The sequence below is a fragment of the Schistocerca piceifrons genome, chromosome 2 (genome assembly GCF_021461385.2).
Source record: "Schistocerca piceifrons isolate TAMUIC-IGC-003096 chromosome 2, iqSchPice1.1, whole genome shotgun sequence".
Classification (NCBI taxonomy): Eukaryota; Metazoa; Arthropoda; class Insecta; order Orthoptera; family Acrididae; genus Schistocerca; species Schistocerca piceifrons.
The window spans coordinates 698920089-698940179 of NC_060139.1; the positions used below are offsets into that span (position 1 = coordinate 698920089).

Consider the following 20091-nt stretch of genomic DNA (forward strand, 5'->3'; position numbering starts at 1 on the left):
AAACAGATTGCCAACTATTCACAACACATACTTATAATTAAATATATAAATAACAAACAGCTGATAATTTAGTAGTTCAAGGATGACACTGAAAATACTGTTTCCCTTTGCGGTCTTAATCTTTTTTTCAATTATAAATAAAAATCAATAAAGATCTATGTCACATTCAATACTCACATTTTGATTCAGTGCCACATACAATGTAAATGGATCATTTAAAGTCAATGTTGATGCCCTCCTTATTCTTTCTTTCTTTGGAATGATTTTCCCTCCTCGTTGATACACAGGTATCTAGTCACCAGGCAAACAAGTAAAAATAAATAACAACAATGACATAGTATTCAACATCATGAGGAAATTAACTACATCTATAGTGGCAAAACAATGAAGTTATATCATGAGTAAAGGTTTCATGTAGTGTACCAATTTTGTTTTACCTTGTCAATGGTGACTGGAATTTTTGTATGCTTTCCACCTTCAAATTTCTGGTAAGTATCCACATCATACCAAATCTCTGACACGCCTGGGTGGTACACTGTCACTTCTGTAACCCCAGGACTTGTTACGGGATGAACAAGCAGAGAATCACCTGTAAAATAACTTATGGTGACTACTCATTTGTATGATTTTTGGAACACTACTGTACAGCATCTTTAGCAGTTAAATGGTTCAATGATGTGAACTGGTCAGGAAAGAAGCTTTGGATTAGCAATGAGTAGACTTCTGTCAGCTATTTTGTGAATTTATAGCATTTTGTAATAAAAGGGAAGGTGTGAATGAACAAGTGGACACACAACTGTACCAGCAATGGTCCAGAAAGAACAGAAAACTAGGAAGAAATACAGGCAAAGTAGCCTTCTTCCACATACAGTAGTGCTCACACTTATAATAACAGAAAACAAAGTAAAAACTATAGAATACAATTGATTACAACATACAAAGTGTTCCGGCGTAATGTCAAGCGCAAGCTTGACAGTCAAGAATGTTAGAGCCAAGAGGGCTGCGAGACGACATCAGCCAATAGTACATTGACCGACCCCTCTTTAAGACAACACTGAGACAGCAGCAGCCTCTAGGTGATGAGAACATAAGCACCGTTCTGCCTGGCCGCAGCCCAGTTGAAGACTAGCTGTCTATGAGATCTAAAGCAGTGACTTAGGAACTGTATAATTTCACTTGTATTAGGCACTTTCTATACTGATGAGATTTCTAATTTGTCTGTTGCCATTTGCTTGCTTGTAGACTGGCAATGGCAAGAAAAGCGTTTCTGAAGAAGAGAAATTTGTTAACATCATGTATAGATTTAAATGTCAGGAAGTCGTTTCTGAAAGTATTTGTATGGAGTGTAGCCATGTACAGAAATGAAACATGGACAATAAATAGTTTGGACAAGAAGAGTATAGAAGCTTTCAAAATTAGGTGCTACAGAAGAATGCTGAAGATTAGATGGGACACTAATGAGGAGGTGTTGAAGAGAATTGGGGAGGAGTTTGTGGCACAACTTAACTAGAAGAAGGGACCAGTTGGTAGGACATATTCTGAGGCATCAAGGGATCACAAATTTAGTATTGGAGGGCAGCGTGGAGGGTAAAAATAATAGAGGGAGACCAAGATACACCAAGCAGATTCAGAAGGATGTAGGTTGCAGTAAGTACTGGGAGATGATGAAGCTTGCACAGGACAGAGTAGCATGGAGAGCTGCATCAAACCAGTCTCAGGACTGAAGACAACAACAACAACAACAACAACAACAACAACAACATTTGCTTGCAACCCATCATTGTAAATGCTCAAAGTTAAGTACTGTCATTTATTTTCTGTAATAAACTTCATTAATATGATTTGCTTGAACTGTTGTCTAGCAATCTGAGAAAGCAGGTTTCTCAGCCACCTCATATTGGACAAGTGGATCGGACACAACATTGGCAACGAGGTGGTCAAAGGATTCCATAGCAACACCCTGAGCCTGGCTGCCAGAAATTTTCTTTTGAGTTTTGCTGGCGCATTAATTCTTCATTTGCTTCTCTTTGCAGGGGTGTGTTTACTTGCTTTAACCATCTCTTGTAGTATTTTTGCTAATCAGTGTTTTCAGGTGGGCAGTGCAGAAAATTTCTTTACTTTTGTACTCATTTTTTCTGCTTGCCTTGTATGTTTATTGCCTTTGTATTTTCAAATATTAGCAACCCACTTCACCAACCTCAATCCCCCCCCCCCACACACAGGTGCCTCAGCTTCAAGCGACAGATGCAACACACCTCATACAGATGTTTCAGCTTCAGACGCAAGAGATTGCATCTCTACTCAGTACAGTACAACAGCTCCTGGCGAATCAAATGAATGCAGTAGTACAGCAGCCACCTACAGCAGCTCCAAGTGCTATACTGCCTTCTCACCAGTTCCATGAACTAGAAGAAGAATTGCTCTAGTGGTTGCAACTGTTTGAAGCCCATGTAATTGCTCACAATGTACCAGGTACAGTGAAACTTTTCTATTTCTTGTCCATGGTAGGAAAAGCAGTGTTCAGAATCATCCTAACACAAACCTGAGTAAACTTCCGTATGATCAGGTTGTACATTCGCTAACTATTATGACCAACAAGTGAATGTGGTAGCAACTATGTGTCAATTCTTTAATTGCAAGAAACGGTCAGAATAAACTTATCGTGTGTAATAGATTTTCAGGGTATGACGAGGACATGCAAATGCAAATGTGCTTGTGGTGCTTTGTATTCAGATGTGATGTTGCATGATGAGATTGTGTACAATGTAACTGATGTCAGATTCAGCGAACAGATTTTGAAACAGTCCAACCTATCATTTCAGCACGTAGTGCAAATACTAGAACAGTATGAATCTGGTGCTGTGTAGGCCGATAAGTTTGAGCATTAGGCAGCGGCAGCTCGTGCACGCCACGCTGAGCAAACAGCTCTTTAGACAGGCGATTGGAATTAAGTTATGCCCTTGGTGCTATTCACGACACAAATGCCAAGACTGCCCATCCCAACATGCATGATGTTATGCTTGTGTCATGAAAGGACATGTACCATCCGTACGTTTGCATCGGAACAAACTTAAGAAATCTGCCCACTCACAAAAATTTCGTCACAAGGCCCTTGTAATTAATTCAATGTATTCAAAGCCTGCTGCGGGCATTAGCAAAACCAGCAAGCGAACATTTTCTTCAGTGCTATGCCAGTCCAACAAAATTTTTGCTCATTTGCTTCTTTGTGGAAAATGTGTGAAATTTCTGTTGGACACGAGTGCCTCTGTTACACTGCTGAATCTTAACACATATGAACTGTTAGGTTCCTCACATCTGTCTAAAACTAGCATGCACCTGACAGCTTATAATGGACAAGACATTCCCATACTTGGCAAATTGCCTGCCACATATCACGCGCATATGTGTACAGTAACTTTCACTGTGCTACAATCACTTGCTTGTGAGAACACATTTGACCTTGATTCATTTGATTTGTTTGGCTTTAACATTCAGGACAATGTATTGTCAGAGTCTGCATTCAATGCAAAAGACAGTGTTGCTAGCTTCCTGAAAGTATTCCCAGAACTTTTATCTGAAGATTTAGGCAAGGCTAACAATTTTGTTGCACATATCACTATCAAACACAATGCTCAGCCGAAATTTTGATGGGCCAGAACTGTTCTCTCATTACATTACAGGACAAAGTCACTGCTAAACTTCAAGAATTGCAAGATAGCGGAGCTATTGGGCCCATACAATCTAGTCAATGGGCAAGTCCACTGGTTTTCAGGTCACATTTGCCTCTTTATTGACTTTAAGTCTAAAAAAAAAAAAAAAAAAAAAAAAAAAAAAAAAAAAAAAAAAAAAAAACAACTGTGACTGATACTTACTCATTGCTACAGCCAGAGGATCTCGTGGACAGATTAGGTGCTGGTTGTTACTTTTGAAAAATCGATTTCTGTGATGCATATCCTCAAATCCCACAACATGAAGAATCTCAAAAAGTGTGTGTTGTAAATACTCGTTTGGGCTTGTTTAAATGTTTGCCTTTTGGCAGTGCTTCTGCACCCGCAATTTTCCAATGAACTTTGGAACAGCTGACTGCTCAAGCACCAAACTGTTCAAACTATTTGGATGATATTGTCAAAGCAGGTCATAAACCTGAAGAACATATTGCAAATTTGCATGCTTTGTTTCGTGTATTACCTGATGCAGGACTAAAGTGCAGACTGGACAAGTGTGATTTCTTTCTTAAACCTGAGTTGCAGTATCTATGTCATGTCATCAACAGTCAATGTGTACATCATCTTCATTTGCATTTGTTCGCCATAGGTGATTTGCCAGTTCCTTGCAATGTCACAGAATTGCAGTTATTTTTAGGGGAAATGAACTATTATATTCGGTTCATACCAAATGCTGCACATGTTCCCTTTGTCTGGACAGATGTGTGTCAAGAAGCTTTTCACAAACTAAAAAGATGCATTGCTCAGTGATTGCTGCTTAGATCATTTTGATCCTCAAAAACCAGTTGTGTTGCACGTTGACGCTTCAGGGTATATATGCGGACAAGGAAAAAAATTCCAGGGTGTTTCCCAGATTTCCAGGTTACAAAATACACTTTCTCCTGGGTGAAAATATGCTTTTTCCATGTTAAGTGACAATATACTTTCCCTTGGGATCATAAAACTTAGCAATCCTTTGAATGGTTAAGGTTTTACACACCGGCATAGAACCTCCTGCTACTTTAAGAAATGAACCCCAGAAGAAAAAATGTGTTTTGGAAAGATCTTTGATGTGCAGCAACATGTACACTGCATATTTTTGTATTACGAAAATATATAGTCAAATTCCACCAAACGACAGAACGTTTGTTTCTAAAGCATTGAAATTGTGATCACAAAGTGTTTTTGTAAGCCAATCATAGCTCATGTCACGTGATCTCACTAGCCGTTGATAGCAGATATTCATCGCGTTTACATGGGGCTCTCAAAACTGGATTTTGTAAACCGGTCTCCCAGTACCGCTCCTGGGTGGTCCTGTAAACATTTCAAAATCCGTTCTGGAAATCCGCTTCTGGTTGCTGGTTTTCCAAACCTGCAATCAATTTTTGCTCCCATGTAAACACAACCTCTTTCAAAATGTGCTTGGGCTATCAGGTTTCATCTTATTTTTAAAAAATTTTGGGTAATGTGGACGGAGTAGCTTTTTGTAAAGTGAATGATAAGTAGGAATGTTAGACTAACTATCTACAACTAGTCTACTTGAAGTGAAATAGCGATTGTGCTGACGAAATCAGAAACTGTAACAGCTGTTTTCCAGGTGCTGTACTTAACCGCGCTGACGAATCCACTTCACACCTTAAAGTGTAAACACGATAGTGAAGAACAGTTTCCGAAATTCTGTTTTCGTCTTTCAAAAAACGTGTCGCATGTAAACGTAATGATTCAGAGCATAGGACATGTGATGTAGTCAGCCTATAGCAACATCACTGTTAAGTAGCGCAAACACTCAAATAGGTAAAGTTAATGGTTTAAATTAATGTACACAGTGTAGCTACAAGAAAAGCTAAGCTTTCATATGTAACATTTGTCTTTTTGCGTGTGTTACACTTCGATACATCACACAAATGTGTCAGCAAAATTTAAAGTAATGATGCAAATGTCTGGTTTTCTGGGTTCGAAATTCTTCAAACGCTCTGTGGTTTAAAAAATTCAAAGCACATTCACACAATTGACATAACTCATATTGTGTACAGTAAAATGTGGTTTGAAAGTAACGCATTTTCAAACAACCAATTGCAATATTTTCCCGTGACCTGTCAGAATTCGTTTCAGCAGTTGTCAGAAAGCACCAGAAAATAGTGTTACTGTGCATGCACAGCTACGATGATGTTGGTAGCCTGTATGTGTGTACGTATATGGCATTATGTGATAAATGCAACAGGACATCAACAGATACTTCGAGCATCGGAATTTCGTTCAAAAATGGTTCAAATGGCTCTGAGCACTATGGGACTCAACTGCTGTGGTCATCAGTCCCCTAGAACTAAGAACTACTTAAACCTAACTAACCTAAGGACATCACACACATCCATGCCCAAGGCAGGATTCAAACCTGCGACCGTAGCAGCAGCGCGGCTCCGGACTGGAGCGCCTAGAACCACACGGCCACCGCGGCCGGCTCAGAATTTCGTAAATCAAACTAAAACTAATAATTTTACTTGAAGAGAACATTTGTATGTCCAGATTCACAAAGAAGTAGGTTTTCGGAATGCAAATTTTCTTAGAGTACCAGTACTGTATTATCTCATGTTTAGTTCTTTATTATGGCACAATGCCATACGTCCCCAAAGATAACAACATGCACTTGAAATTTCGCACATAGCTGACACTAGCCAATAGTATTTCAAATATATTTCGCACATAGCTGACACTAGCCAATAGTATTTCAAATATATTGACTGCCTCTGTGGAAAAGATTAATTAAGTCCAACTTTTATAGTAAATCGACAAGAATAACTCAGTTGTTCGGCAAGATAATTAATAGCCAATTGCCAAAATCCTAGAAATAAAATTAAATCAGAAAACTAATAACATATTTTAGCCTCCCATAATTATGTGAATATTTTAATTCCCTTTATAGCTCCCGGCCATAGAAATCCGTTTTGTTCTTGAGAGCTGTAAACCAAGAGGAAACAGCAAAATCACTTAAACGTAAACATCGTTCACATGGAGACTACCCCTCATCCCACTACAACTCAAGACTGCTCTGCGTATGTGCAAATCTGGCAGCTTGGGTGCGCCAGAAAAATGTTTCCGGGTAGCATTTGGCTGCTTGTTGCTATTGCTGATACAGCTCATGTCTAGTTACCTTGATACAGCTAACAGCTGCATTTGAAGCAGCCAGAAGCGGGAGAAGGTACTGCTCATACGTAACTCAACTGCGCATGCACAGAAGCCCGCTGGCAACTGCTCAAACGAACCTAATGTAACATGTTGTGATGTAACGCCCATCGGAAGCAGTTTGTTGTTATGACATATTGCATAGTTTTCGTGCTAAAGCTGTTGGCAGACGCTTGTGTGTGCACTGTGTTTTGCTGCTGTAAATAGCACATTTCCTTTGCAACTTAAGTTTTATCTATTTTTTCCTCATTTATGTTTTATTGCTGCAGTATTATATTGCAGTAATGAGCTAAATCAAAATTCTATGTTAGAGTATCAGTTCTTACTGGCAAAAACTAAAAATAAATTTAACTGAAAACTAGGAGAATAAAAAATTCTGGAACACTTAAAAATTCCCGGGTTTTTCCCAGTTTTCTCCCGGATGAAAAAATTCCCAGGTTTTTCCCAGATTTCCCAGTTGTCCCGGAGCATATACATCCTGCGCTTCCTCTTACGGAATCGGGGCAATGCTTTCACGCAGCACTGGTTATAAAGACAGGCCTATTGCTTTCGCATCAAAAGTGTTGTCCAAAGCTCAGTGTAACCATTCACAAATTGAGAAAGAGGCTTCATTGCTGTTTCAATATCAGTACAAGATTGTGTAACATCCGAAGGCTCAATATGGTAATGCGGACGCACTTTCATGTCTTCCGATTGGCTCTGATACAGACTTTGACGCTTCTGCTGTATCCTGTTGTCACATTGATGATCAGGATTCTGAATTGCTACAATCTTTTCCTCTGAACTATTGGAAAATTACACAGGCCACAGAATCTGTTTCAAATTTGAACATTTTGCTAAAATACATTTGCACATCTTGGCCTCACTCACTGCATAGCGTACAGAACTCAGTTGTGCACTGATACTTTGCACATCAGTATAGCCTTGCTATACAGCAAGGTGTGATTCTTGTTCAAAATGACAGTGGAAAGTCACGTGTTGATCCCTAAGGCTTTGCAAAAAGAAGCGTCGCAGTTACTTCACTAAGGACACTGGGGGGATTGTTCATACGAAACAGTTAGCGCATCAACACTTGGCAGGGTATGGACACCCAAATAGAACAGATGACATCACAGTGTCATGCATGTGCGGAAAATCAGTCCGCTCCGCCACAAAAGTTCTCTGCTTGGCTTATGTTGCAATCACCATGGCAATGTGTGCACGTAGACTTTGCAGGACCCTTTTGGAACATTCGTTGGTTAATTGTGGTAGACTCTTATAGTAAGTTTCCTTTTGCTGTGCCAATAAACTCAACAATGTCACAAAGCACAATTCAGGTGCTGTACACTATTTTTGCCTCGAAGATTTGCCAGAAATCAAAGTGTCGGACAAGTTTACGTTAAATGAATTTGAAACATTCTGTGAATGCAATGGCATACAGCATCTAACTACTGCACTGGTCCATCCACAATCAAAAGGCAAAGCATAACATTTTTTTAGAACCTTCACGCAGCAGATGGCCAAACTTTGCACTGCACACAACAGGGATCAAGCACCGCAAGTGTTTCTTGCCTCCTATCGTTTGCATCCACGAGATGGACCATCGCTGGCTGAATTAATTCACGGCCGCCGCCACCAGACACTGCTCCATATGCTCCACCCTCCTCAGCATCCAGTGCAAAAGGAAGGCTGAAAGTATCTTTTCGCGTCGCATGATATTGTGTTTTTCACACTTTTAAGCAACAGCAGATGGTGGACCGAGGCGAGATCCTCCATCGACTTCACACATGCATGTGTCTCATTTCAGGCCCAGACAGGATGCAGCACCGACATCACTAACAAATTCATCACTGCCATGTGCACAGTGATCCTTCTGTGTCACTTCACCCACATTCACAGATCCCGAGGACAGCGGAGCCACAGCAACTGCCAGAGGGTGTCGTCACAACATCGCGGAACAACTCCATGGAGACAGAGCCTTCACTGCCTCCGCCTGCATTCGTCCTACCAATGGAGCTGGACCTGCCCACACCGCAGCACCCAATGCCTTCTACGTCAGGTTATGGGCCTCAGGAGGTGGATGCGTACTGTTCTGGTCATTTTGCGGGGGACATTTCCGCTAGAGCGAAGGCTGGATGGCAGGGTACGACCAGAAGCCTGACGTCTCTTGCATCCACAGCTTCTGGTCTAGCACAACGTCCATACTCCTGCCTGCCCCTACCCTGCAAGCTCCCTATACTACGATGGTCCGTCACTTTGGGGGAGGATGTTCTGGCGTAACGTCGAGCACTGGCACGTCAGTCAAGAATGTTATTAGAGCGGAGAGGGCCGCGAGACAACATCAGCCAATCGTACGCTGACCGACCCCTCTTTAAGACAACACCGAAATAGCAGCAGCCTCTAGGTGAAGAGAACATAAGCGCTGCTCCGCCTGGCCACAGTCCAGTTGAAGACTAGCCATTTACAAGTGCTACAGCAGTGACTCAGGAACTGTACAATTTCACTTATATTAGGCATTGTCTATACTGATGAGACTTCTTATTTGTCTGTTGTCATTTACTTGCAACCCATCATTGTAAATGCTCAAAGTTAAATACTGTCATTTATTTCCTGTAATAAACTTCATTAATACAATATGCTTGAATTGTTGTCTAGCGATCCGAGAAGGCAGTTTTCCTAGCACCCTGTATTTGACTAACAGGCATGACACAACACAAAGAAAGTAGGAACACGAGAATAGAGTGAAGAACAGGAACTACACAGGCCATATGGTGCACATAGTGTTTTCAATTACTGAATTTTATGCTTTATTTCAGTATTAATGTAGTTTTGTATTCTTCATTTCACTGGCTATCTTAATCCCTATCTTTCAACCCTCTTCTGCATGTATCTACTTTATTCCAAGATTGATCTGCATTTGTAAACACAGGCCCACAAAAAATTCTTAGTCATCTAAAGTAAGTTTATCCTCAATTTACCTTTTTTGCAGGTACTATTCAAGCGTCATTTAGTCTGACCAAATGAAAGGCTAGTACGAGTCAATGGATAAATAACTGGTGATAGGAAAGGATAGACGTGCAGTATTACAGAAATTTTTCTGTCTCCACAGCAAAATGAAGACATCGACACAACATGTCATATCTGTCTTCCAAACATTACTAATAGTAACTAATTTTTGCAGTAAATAAACAACTGAGCAAAGTGCTGCTCTGCATAACACTGGACTCTCATTTCTGAACATAGGAAGTTCAAATAACTGTCCAGTTACTCTGATTTACATTTTCATGTGTGTTTTCATCCACTCCAGGAAAATGAAATTTATCTTCCAACACATTTGCAACAACAATATGGGTCACAAACTCCTTGGTTTTCCACATCTGCCTTAGAGAGTTTAATGTTTTATGGTAAAATATTTGGCAGTTATGACAGTTTTATGAAACCATTTTCAAGTATGGTTAGAACAACACAAGCTGGAGTATATTTTCAAAATTCTATTAATCAAATAGAAAATTGAACTGAATCTCACCTAGAAGATATTCATCGTCTACAGCAAAGACAGCTGTTTCAGATGGAAATTCCAGCCACAATGGCCACATGACTGGTAACCCTGAAATTTCATGTTCAAAAAACAAGGTGTAAATGTATGGAAGCAATGCATAGCGCTTGTTCAAAGCTTCCCTAATGTGGTGCAGTGTTGCATCATCAAACAACCATGGCTCTCGACGCTTTGTATCAATATGAGAGTGGGAGCGGAAAAATGGTTGAAATGCACCAGCCTGCAACATCAATAAAACAGGTACTTAGCTAATAATACAGCAAAAACACAAAGACCTTAAGCATGTTTATACAAACTTCTAATTACAAATTATTACATTAAAAATACATGGCACATTAACAGCTTTGCATTCTAGTTAATTCTGCAAACAATCTTTGAAATACAGGGTGTCAAAAGAACGGGAAATTTTGGAATGTGTTGTGGCAACACTGCGAGGCAGATGGCACTGAATGATACATAGACTGCTGCTTGCATTGTCTTGCAATTCAGTTAACAGTAAACAAGGAGCAATGGAATGGTGTACAGCATGCTTTTGTGGTAAAAGGTTATTTCAAGAATGGAAGTGTAAGGGCTGCACATCGACAATTTCACCATCATTTCATTTCAACATCTGATGGTATAGTGTTGTCCCCTCAGCACACGCAATCAACACAGGGGTCACCAATTTTGAAGCAACAGGTTCTGCACTGACGTAGCAATCTGCAGGGAGACCCCATACTGCTCATACAAGAGACAATATCAAGGCTGTCCGAACTGCTTTCATAAGAAGCCCACAGCACTCTGTTCAAAGTCATGCAATTTCTCTACAGTTGCATCACTGGAGTGTTCAACAAATAATGAAAGTGGATCCAAAGTTCCATTTGTATAAGTTGAAGATCATTCAGCAACCTCTAGTGATCTGCTAATGCAGAGACGATATGCTGAAAGCGTGTTAGCAAAAGTGCGAAACGAGAACAGTTTCATCAACAACCTGTTGATGTCAGATGAAGCTGCTTTTGCCTCAATGGCTTTCTCAGTAGACAGAATCCACATCAGCTACACGAGTGTCAGTTGTGCAACCACTGTAATGTCTGTTCATTATATTGTCATTACGGAAAGTTTTCTTGCGCATGAATTGCCTCATTTTCCTGCCAACAGTTGGTTTCAACATGAAGGAGCAACGGCACAGATACTGATGGAAGCCATGGGATGGTTGTTTGGTAACTGTGTGATATCAAGGCACAGCAACATTGCACGGTCCCGAAGATCGTCTGACCTGACAAGGGCCACTGTAAGAGTGCAGTTTATCGCACTTGACCTCCTATGACCAAAGAACTTAAAATCAAGAATACGAGAAGAAATTTCCGGGATTCCTACTACAATGTCAAGTTGAGTCATGCATAACACTCCTATCAGGCTGCAGTGACGTGAGCACTGATGGGGAGCTCATCAATTGGATGTGATATTCAGGAAATAAAATAAAAACGCTTGTGACATTAAATAATGGCATACTTTGTATTATATATTGATATAAATAAATATGAGTAAAGTAATTCTTCTCATCCATTAACCTTCATTACAAAATTTCCTGTTCTTTTGAGTCATCCTGTATATTTCTTCTTCTTTTGACATGCTTGGTGTAGTTAAGACATAACAAGACCATTTTACTTTTCATTTAACAATACACTCACTCACACATAAGCTATTTCTTTAATAATAGGATTACATTGTTTCTGACAAAGCAGTAATTTATATAAGAATTATCTACTAATTCAACTGTGAGGAGGATCAGTATACGCTCGAAATACAAATGTACACTGATTGTTCCTGTTGAGTAATTGGATAATTCCTTTTCAGAAAAGGCTAGTGTAATTAAAATATAGATATAAGCTGGAATATATTATAGAAATTTATGGTCAAATATTTCATGTCTCACTATTTTAGATGAAATGCAAATTAATCATACAAAATCCTTATTGCTACATCCTCATTCTTTAGTTTTTAGTGCAATATATCATGTACAATGCATTAAAATTATTCACTTCCTTATAATACACTACTGGGAGAAAAAAAAAGTACACCTGGAAAGACTTATGTCGATTTTGATCCAATGATGCCACATGTACTGATAGTGGTTTCAACATCATGTGCCATCAGAGAGTATAGTCATACAGCCAACAGCACACGATCAGTGTCTACCCTTTAATTGGGAATGCTTGCAGCCAGAAGGCTCAGCGTGGTGAAAACATATGAAGCAAGCAGGTAACCACGCCATGGAGATGCTGCACACATGCTTCCAAGAGCCATTTGAGTGAGTTTGAAAGGGGTCAAATTGTTTCCTTTCGTGTGGCAGTGTGGTCCTTTCTAAGAATTACCATACAAGTTAGATGTGGTGCGTAAGTTATGCAATGTTGCTGTATCACTGGTTACACGATCATAATCACACCTGCAGAAGTTCTGGATGTCCACGCAGCACAGACACCCGCCAGGATTGTCATATTGTAAGGGCAGCAGTGGCAGATCATACAGCTACCAAAGCAGAGATAAGGATCACTTAAGATGGAATGGCATGTCATGGTCTTCAGCAATGATAGCAAATTCTGCCTGTATACAAGAGACGGTCATTTGCATGTACGACCTAGACCTCTTGGGCACTGCCTCATAGAGTGCATTTGTCCAAGAATCACCGGCCCCATCCGAGCCCTTATTATCTGGGGTGCAATAAGCGACAGCTCACATTCACCTTTCGTGTTTCTGGAGAGGACATTAGCCAGCGCTCAGTATATGCAGAATGTTATCAGCCATGTTCTTTTGCTGTTTTCGCAAGAGGAAGGTGCTATGTTGTTCCAATGGGATAATGCTCACTCACACACTGCCTGTGAAAATGCACTCTGCAAGATGTGCAGAAAGTTCCCTAGCGAGCACGATCTCCGGACTTGTTTCCAGCCGGGCATGTGTGGGATATGATGGGACAAGAAGTGACTCGTGCAACTCATCAACCAACAACTATTACAGAACTACGCGAACAGGTCAAGCAGGCATGGCATAATTATCCCAGGACAGTATTCCACATTTGTAAAATTGGCTGAATGTCAGAGTTAGCATGTGTGTTGCATGTGTGTTGCAACCCATGAAGGCTATACCATGTTCTAATATGGGTGTTTCAGCATGGGTTGATACCTAATACTCAAGTACCACTTGTGCTATTGATCTGTAATCCATATGTGTTGTTGCAACAATAAATCTTTAGTGAACTGGAAACCTTTGAAAGTGTGCATTAATTTTTTTCCAGAAATGTAGTTAAACGTCACTGTTAATGAGCCAGTAAATCTCTTTAAATGTGATTTTATGTGCAAGCAGCAAAAATACAAATATTGTACTGTATTCTATTTATAAAGTCAATTATGGTATAGGAACTTAGGAGCTCACTTAACATATTTCTTTAGTGGAATAGCAGTTTTATTTGGTTTGACTGCAAATACAAGAATTCAGTGGGACACATACATACCGCACTTAAGTTTCCTTAAAGACCTGGATATTTTCTGATAATCTGCTTAAGATACACAAGTAATGTAAGCTACTTTCTAGTAGTTGGTGGGAAGATATATTTTGCAGCTAATGAGAGGTGCTACAACAGGTGAGGTTTTTTAAAGCCAAGACTGGGAGCACACGAATGTTGGTTTGTATGACCACAAAAAAAGTGGGCTGCAGTAAAATATCTGCAATGGTCTGCACATATACTGGCTGCTTTGTGTGTGTGTGTGTGTGTGTGTGTGTGTGTGTGTGTGCGCACGCACGCACGCGCGCGAGCGCGCGCGAGCGCGCGCGTGCGCAACACAAGTCCAGTGTCTCTTAACTACTTCACTTTTCATATAGAACTTAGTGGACTGAAATTTGTGGTGCTTTCCAGCAGCCTGTGGCCAACCACTTATCACATGGAAGAGCAAGATGCATCACTTACTTTCATTCACTATGAATTTACTGAAGTCAGGAGTGTAATATTCAGAGACTACATTAATGGGACTCTCGATCAACTGACAAATTATCTTTATTTTGATAATTTTTTTTCTAAAAATACAAATCAGCTGCTCTCCCTCCCCTACCCTTCTTTCTCGTTCGTAACCCTTTCAATTTGCTATGATTTGTGTGTGGCAAAATTTAATTTTACTGGTACAATCTTAGCTTAGTTGTATGAAATTCTCACCATCTGAATATAGTCGTATATTGGATTTATAAAGTCACAATGAGACATAACGGCTGGCCAGTACCTACCTTCATGAAATGAAATTCTAAATAGTACCAATGCAGCCACACAAAAGCAGAAAAAACTATTAGAGCTTTACGAACTGTTGGATTATTCCTCAATGAGGAAAATGGGATGGGATGGGGAAGGTTAGAAACGAGACCCCAAGCTGAGCAGCACCCACCTTCTGCAAAGATGATCGGAGACAAAGATGAAGCAGGAAGCATCAGAGAAAGTAGGAGGTCCAAGATAATAAGGTAGTTAGTTCTGTGCCACCTTCAGTCCAAAGACGAGGGGAGGAGAGGGAGGGGAGGGAGGGGAGGGGAGGGGAGGGAGGGGAGGGGAGGGGAGGGAGGGGAGGGGAGGGGAGGAGAGGGAGGAGAGGGAGGGGAGGGAGGGGAGGGGAGGGGAGGAGAGGGAGGGGAGGAGAGGGAGGGGAGGGGAGGGGAGGGAGGGGAGGGGAGGAGAGGGAGGGGAATGGAGGAGAGGGAGGGGAATGGAGGAGAGGGAGGGGAGGGGAAGAGAGGGAGGGGAGGAGAAGAGAGGAGAGTGAGGGGAGGGGAGGAGAGTGAGGGGAGGGGAGGAGAGTGAGGGGAGGGGAGGAGAGTGAGGGGAGGGGAGGAGAGGTAGGGGAGGGGAGGGGAAGAGGGGAGGGGAAGAGGGGAGGGGAAGAGGGGAGGGGAAGAGGGGAGGGGAAGAGGGGAGGGGAAGAGGGGAGGGGAAGAGGGGAGGGGAAGAGGGGAGGGGAAGAGGGGAGGGGAAGAGGGGAGGGGAAGAGGGGAGGGGAAGAGGGGAGGGGAAGAGGGGAGGGGAAGAGGGGAGGGGAAGAGGGGAGGGGAAGAGGGGAGGGGAAGAGGGGAGGGGAGGGTGAGGCAAAGAGGGGAGGGGAGGGGGAGGCAAAGAGGGGAGGGGAGGGGGAGGCAAAGAGGGGAGGGGAGGGGGAGGCAAAGAGGGGAGGGGAGAGGGGAGGGGGGAGAAGAAGAGGGGAGGGGAGAGGGGAAGAGGGGAGGGGAGAGAGGAAGAAGGGAGGGGACAGGAGGATGGGAAGAGAGGAGGGGAGGGGGAGGGAGGGGAGGGGGAGAACAAGTAAAAGGTAACAGCTTTTTCAAGCAATTTTATTTCTGCATTTTTTCTGTATTTCTTCACTGTGATATAATAAGGAAATGAAACCGCTTCAAAAAGGTCTGAAGCACAACTTAAATACACAAATAGATTAAACATACATAAAAACATCATAGCTGAATCAAAAAGAATCCTTATACACAAAGTAGAAAGAAAACAAGCAGGCTAAACATTGGTCTAACAAGAGAGCTTGTACCCAAAGAAGTCAAAAACATAATATCATAAATGAAACAAAACACTGTAAAGCTTTGTACAGAGTCCACAACTCACAAAACTCAAAAGGAAACTAGGAATATAACACCACCGAATAAAAGCGAAAAAGGAAACACAGCGGTACTTATGAACAAAGAGCTCCGCGTTAATAAGACCTGAGTTTATCACAAAAAACAAAATTACAAAACCAAAATCAGATCCACTGAACAGCTGCCAGACAAAGTTGAAAATACACAAAGACACATTAGAAGACAAAGAAAACAAACAGGTTACAAACAAGACCCAGCGCATCCTCCCCCTGTTACTAACTTAAGTTATAGAAGGAGGACCTCAGTCAGACTTACCATGAGCTACCAGAATGTTCTCACCAACTTACTTGAAAGACACGTTGAAAATGTCATAACACTATAAATTACAAGTTCATAGAATTACAAGAAACACCACACAAAAGCACAGCCACCCCCCCCCCCCCCCATCTTATGTAAGGAATGTGTATTCTAATGTACCAATAACAGAAACAACAAATCTGGTAGAACAAAATCTTAAAACACACAGAACATGTCCACATTAATGGGACAAAGAAGACAAGTTGTTAACTGTTGATAACAGAGCAGAACTGTTTCCAATTCAATAACGATTTCAATTTGCAAATTGAATACTTATCAATGGGATTACCAGTGTCCAGAACATAGCAAATATATTTAAGAACCATAGAGAATATGTCATATTTGACGAAGTAACATCAGATTTATACATCATCATGAACTGGATTATCAATTTAGGAAAAGATAGATTGCTACTTAACCCTAAAGAAGACATGTTAAGTTCCAGAGAGGTACAATTAAATGACACTTAAATAAGTTTTCTCCACAACCTTTGTCAGCAAAAGAGAAACACACACCATTCATATACACAAACAAGCACACCTCATCCACACATGACTGCCAACTCCTCTGGCACAATGCAACTATAATGTGAGATACAAGCAGCAATCTGGAGGAAGGGGGGGAAGGGCAAGGAATAGGAGAGACGAAAGCTGTGAGGCAGAATGTGCAGGGACTAGAATGCCAACAAGTGCAGCATCAGGAGGTTGTGGGGTAGGGAGAGTGGGAGGAGGGTGGGTGGGGGGAGGAGCAGAAAAGGAGAGGAGCTTTCACTGTTTGAACTGGATTAGATATACTGGATTAGATATGCACAGATGGCATTCTATGAGGTGTGAATGGAAAGTTTTATGAATGGGCTTGTAATTGTACAATGGTGGTACTTACATGCTACTGTGACACATCTCCTTCAAAATAGCCCCCTTCTGACTGAACACACCGACTCCCCTGGTGTTTCCACTTTTGGAAACATTGCTGGAAATTTTTTTCCTGAAGTACGTTAAGGATGCTCTCCGTATTTGCCTGGATGTCTTCAATTGAGTCAAATCACTTCCCTTTCAGTGAAAATTGCAGTTTAGGAAACAGTCCAAAGTCCGCAGGGGGCCAATCAAGGGAATATGGCGGTTGTGGAAGCACAGGAATGTTGAATTTGGTCATAAATTCAACAATGGAGAAGGCATGATGAGCCGGAGCGTTGTCATGGTGTAGCACCCGACTCCTGTCTTTCCAAAATGCAGGCTTTTTCTTCCACACCTTCCTGGGCAGATGCTCAAGGACACATTTATAGTATTCCTGGTTAATTGTCTGTCCTCCAGGGGTAAATTCATGATGCACAATACCAGCAGAATTGAAAAAAAAAAATCACCAAAATTGTCTCTACCTTCGACCAACTTTGCCATGCTTTTTTCAGTCATGGTGAACCTAAAATCTTCCACTGCGACTGCACTTCGGTTTCAGGATCACATCTGTAAGTCTCAGAAATTTCACACAAACTCGTTGCTCCGTTTTTAAATCAATTTTCACGCAGACAAAATCTGGCAACAAGCCCTAACAGACCCACACTCAAGCAGCTGCCACAATGAACTGAATAAAGGAAACGCAGTTTCCGGTCGGAGGGTGTTCAAGGACAAGGCAATGACTCATTCCCCATCCTCTGTGTATCTGCCTGCCAAACCAGTAAGCAGTAGCAGATCCATTCTTAAAACTTTCCAATCACATTTCATATGCCACGCAGATGAACCAGAAAGCTTAATTGACCAGTTACACAGAGTCACAAATCTAATCCATGATAAGATGAAATTTTGCAATGGAGAAAGAGCAAAACAGACAAGATTTCTTAGATATTAGCATAAAGACTCAGAACAACCAGCACATGTGCAACAACTGATAACTAATACACCAAACATCAAATCACGCAAACTTAAACAAGCAGCACTTCGAAACATTCTCCTCAGCCTAACACAATACTACTAGACAAATACAACAAAGAACCGTACCATAGTAAAAACAGCAACCAACAATCGATACTAATAAAATACAGTAACAAAGCTGAGCAACAAAATTAAGAAACAAAAATCAATAAACACCTTAGAATGAAATTTTCACTCTGTAGTGGAGTGTGCACTGACTCCAAACTTCCTGGCAGATTAAAACTGTGTGCTGGACTGAGACTCTAACTCAGGAACCTTTAACAGACAAGTGCTCTACCAAGTGAGCTACCCAAGCATGACTCACGACCTGTCCTTACAGCTTCTGGAAACATCCCCCAGGCAGTAGCTAAACCATGTCTCTGCAATGTCCCTTCTTTCAGGAATCTAGTCTTGCAAGTTTCACAGGTGAGCTTCTGTAAGATTTGATCAAGGAACTGGCAGAAGTAAAGCTGTGAGGACTTGTCATGAGTTATGCTTGGGTAGCTCAGTCAGTAGGATATTTGCCAGTGAAAGGTCCTGAACTAGAGTCTTGGTCTGGCACACATTTTAAATCTGCCAGGAAGTTTCGGTAAATAGCTGCCTACCAGGAACACAAGGGCACAGTTCTTCACAAATGAACATAAAAGACAACAAGAGCAAATGACAGTGAAAGAGATGAAGAAAACAAAAGATGGTATACAATGACATAAAACCATAAACATATGAAAAAGTATCTCAAATTTTCAGAAAACAAGAGTTCAAAATAAGACTAAATATTACTCATTCCATTCAAAAAGCACACTGGTCACTTTAGAGCTCTTTACAGGTAGATGGTGTCTATCTGATACTAGGCAGCCATATGAGCCTCCACCTGCTGCAAGTTACAGCAATGAAATGGTGTGAATGTGCCACTTGGTTGTATGGAGTCAGTGCAGTAAGATGAGTGGGTATGAAGACATGACACAATGGCAAAAAGAAGCTATCATGTTTGCAAGTGCTCATGATCACAAGATGAACACAGTTGTCCAATCTGTTGGAGCATCAACATGACTGTCCAGTGTACCTACAGGAATAATGTTCCACTGCCAACAGTTCACTGTCAGTGTAAGAACACTGTTTGTAAAAAGAATCAACTAACAGGGAGTAGAGGAGAGAGTCACTTAGTGTCAATGTCAATCTGTTTCAAACCTGAGATGATTTGTTGCAGTCAGTGAATACATGTCCATCCAATGCCTGCAATGAACATCTGGAGTCAGGTTTCCTAGCAAATTGCCGTTACTCGGAGTGGTACATCAGCTGCATATCTTTAGTTGGATACACAACACAGGAACTGGACAATAGTTGATTTGAGCATGTAGTGATCTGGCAAGTAATGATTTTGCCTCTCACCAAATGATGGTGCACTCAGTGTCTTGCAACAGTCCAGTTTAACTCGTCATGTGTGGAGCATGTAGTTGAAGCAAGAGGTGGTTTTGAGATGTTCAGGGAATATTTCTTGTTCCATGACTTGGCCTTCTCATTCATGTTACTTTGAAAATAAACCAGGATGTTCATTTCAACATCCTCTGTGAGCAGGTTTTGCACTTTCTTCTACATTTACATGATGAATACGCTGTGGGCACTCATCTTCCAAGACGACAACAGCCATGTTCACAGGAGTGCATGCATATATTCCTGTTTTGACCAATATTCAGGAACCTACAAGGGTGATTCCAAAAGTAAGGTCTCCATTTTTTTTAAATATAAAGAAACATTTATTCACAATAAATTGTACATAGTTTTCGAGGTTGAGTATTTTTCCACTTTTCCACATAATTGTCATTTC

The 20091-nt window shown here is 41.2% G+C and overlaps 1 protein-coding gene across 1 annotated transcript in view; it reads right to left on the minus strand.

The window, feature by feature from the left end:
• LOC124776936 (neutral alpha-glucosidase AB) overlaps positions 1-20091 on the minus strand; it is a 120420-nt gene that overhangs the window by 20875 nt on the left and 79454 nt on the right. The window contains exons 12-14 of the mRNA XM_047252156.1: positions 10390-10639; positions 438-589; positions 178-291 (exon numbers count right to left, since the gene is read on the minus strand). Coding sequence (XP_047108112.1) covers positions 178-291; positions 438-589; positions 10390-10639 — 516 coding nt within the window. The remainder of the gene's footprint in view (positions 1-177; positions 292-437; positions 590-10389; positions 10640-20091) is intronic.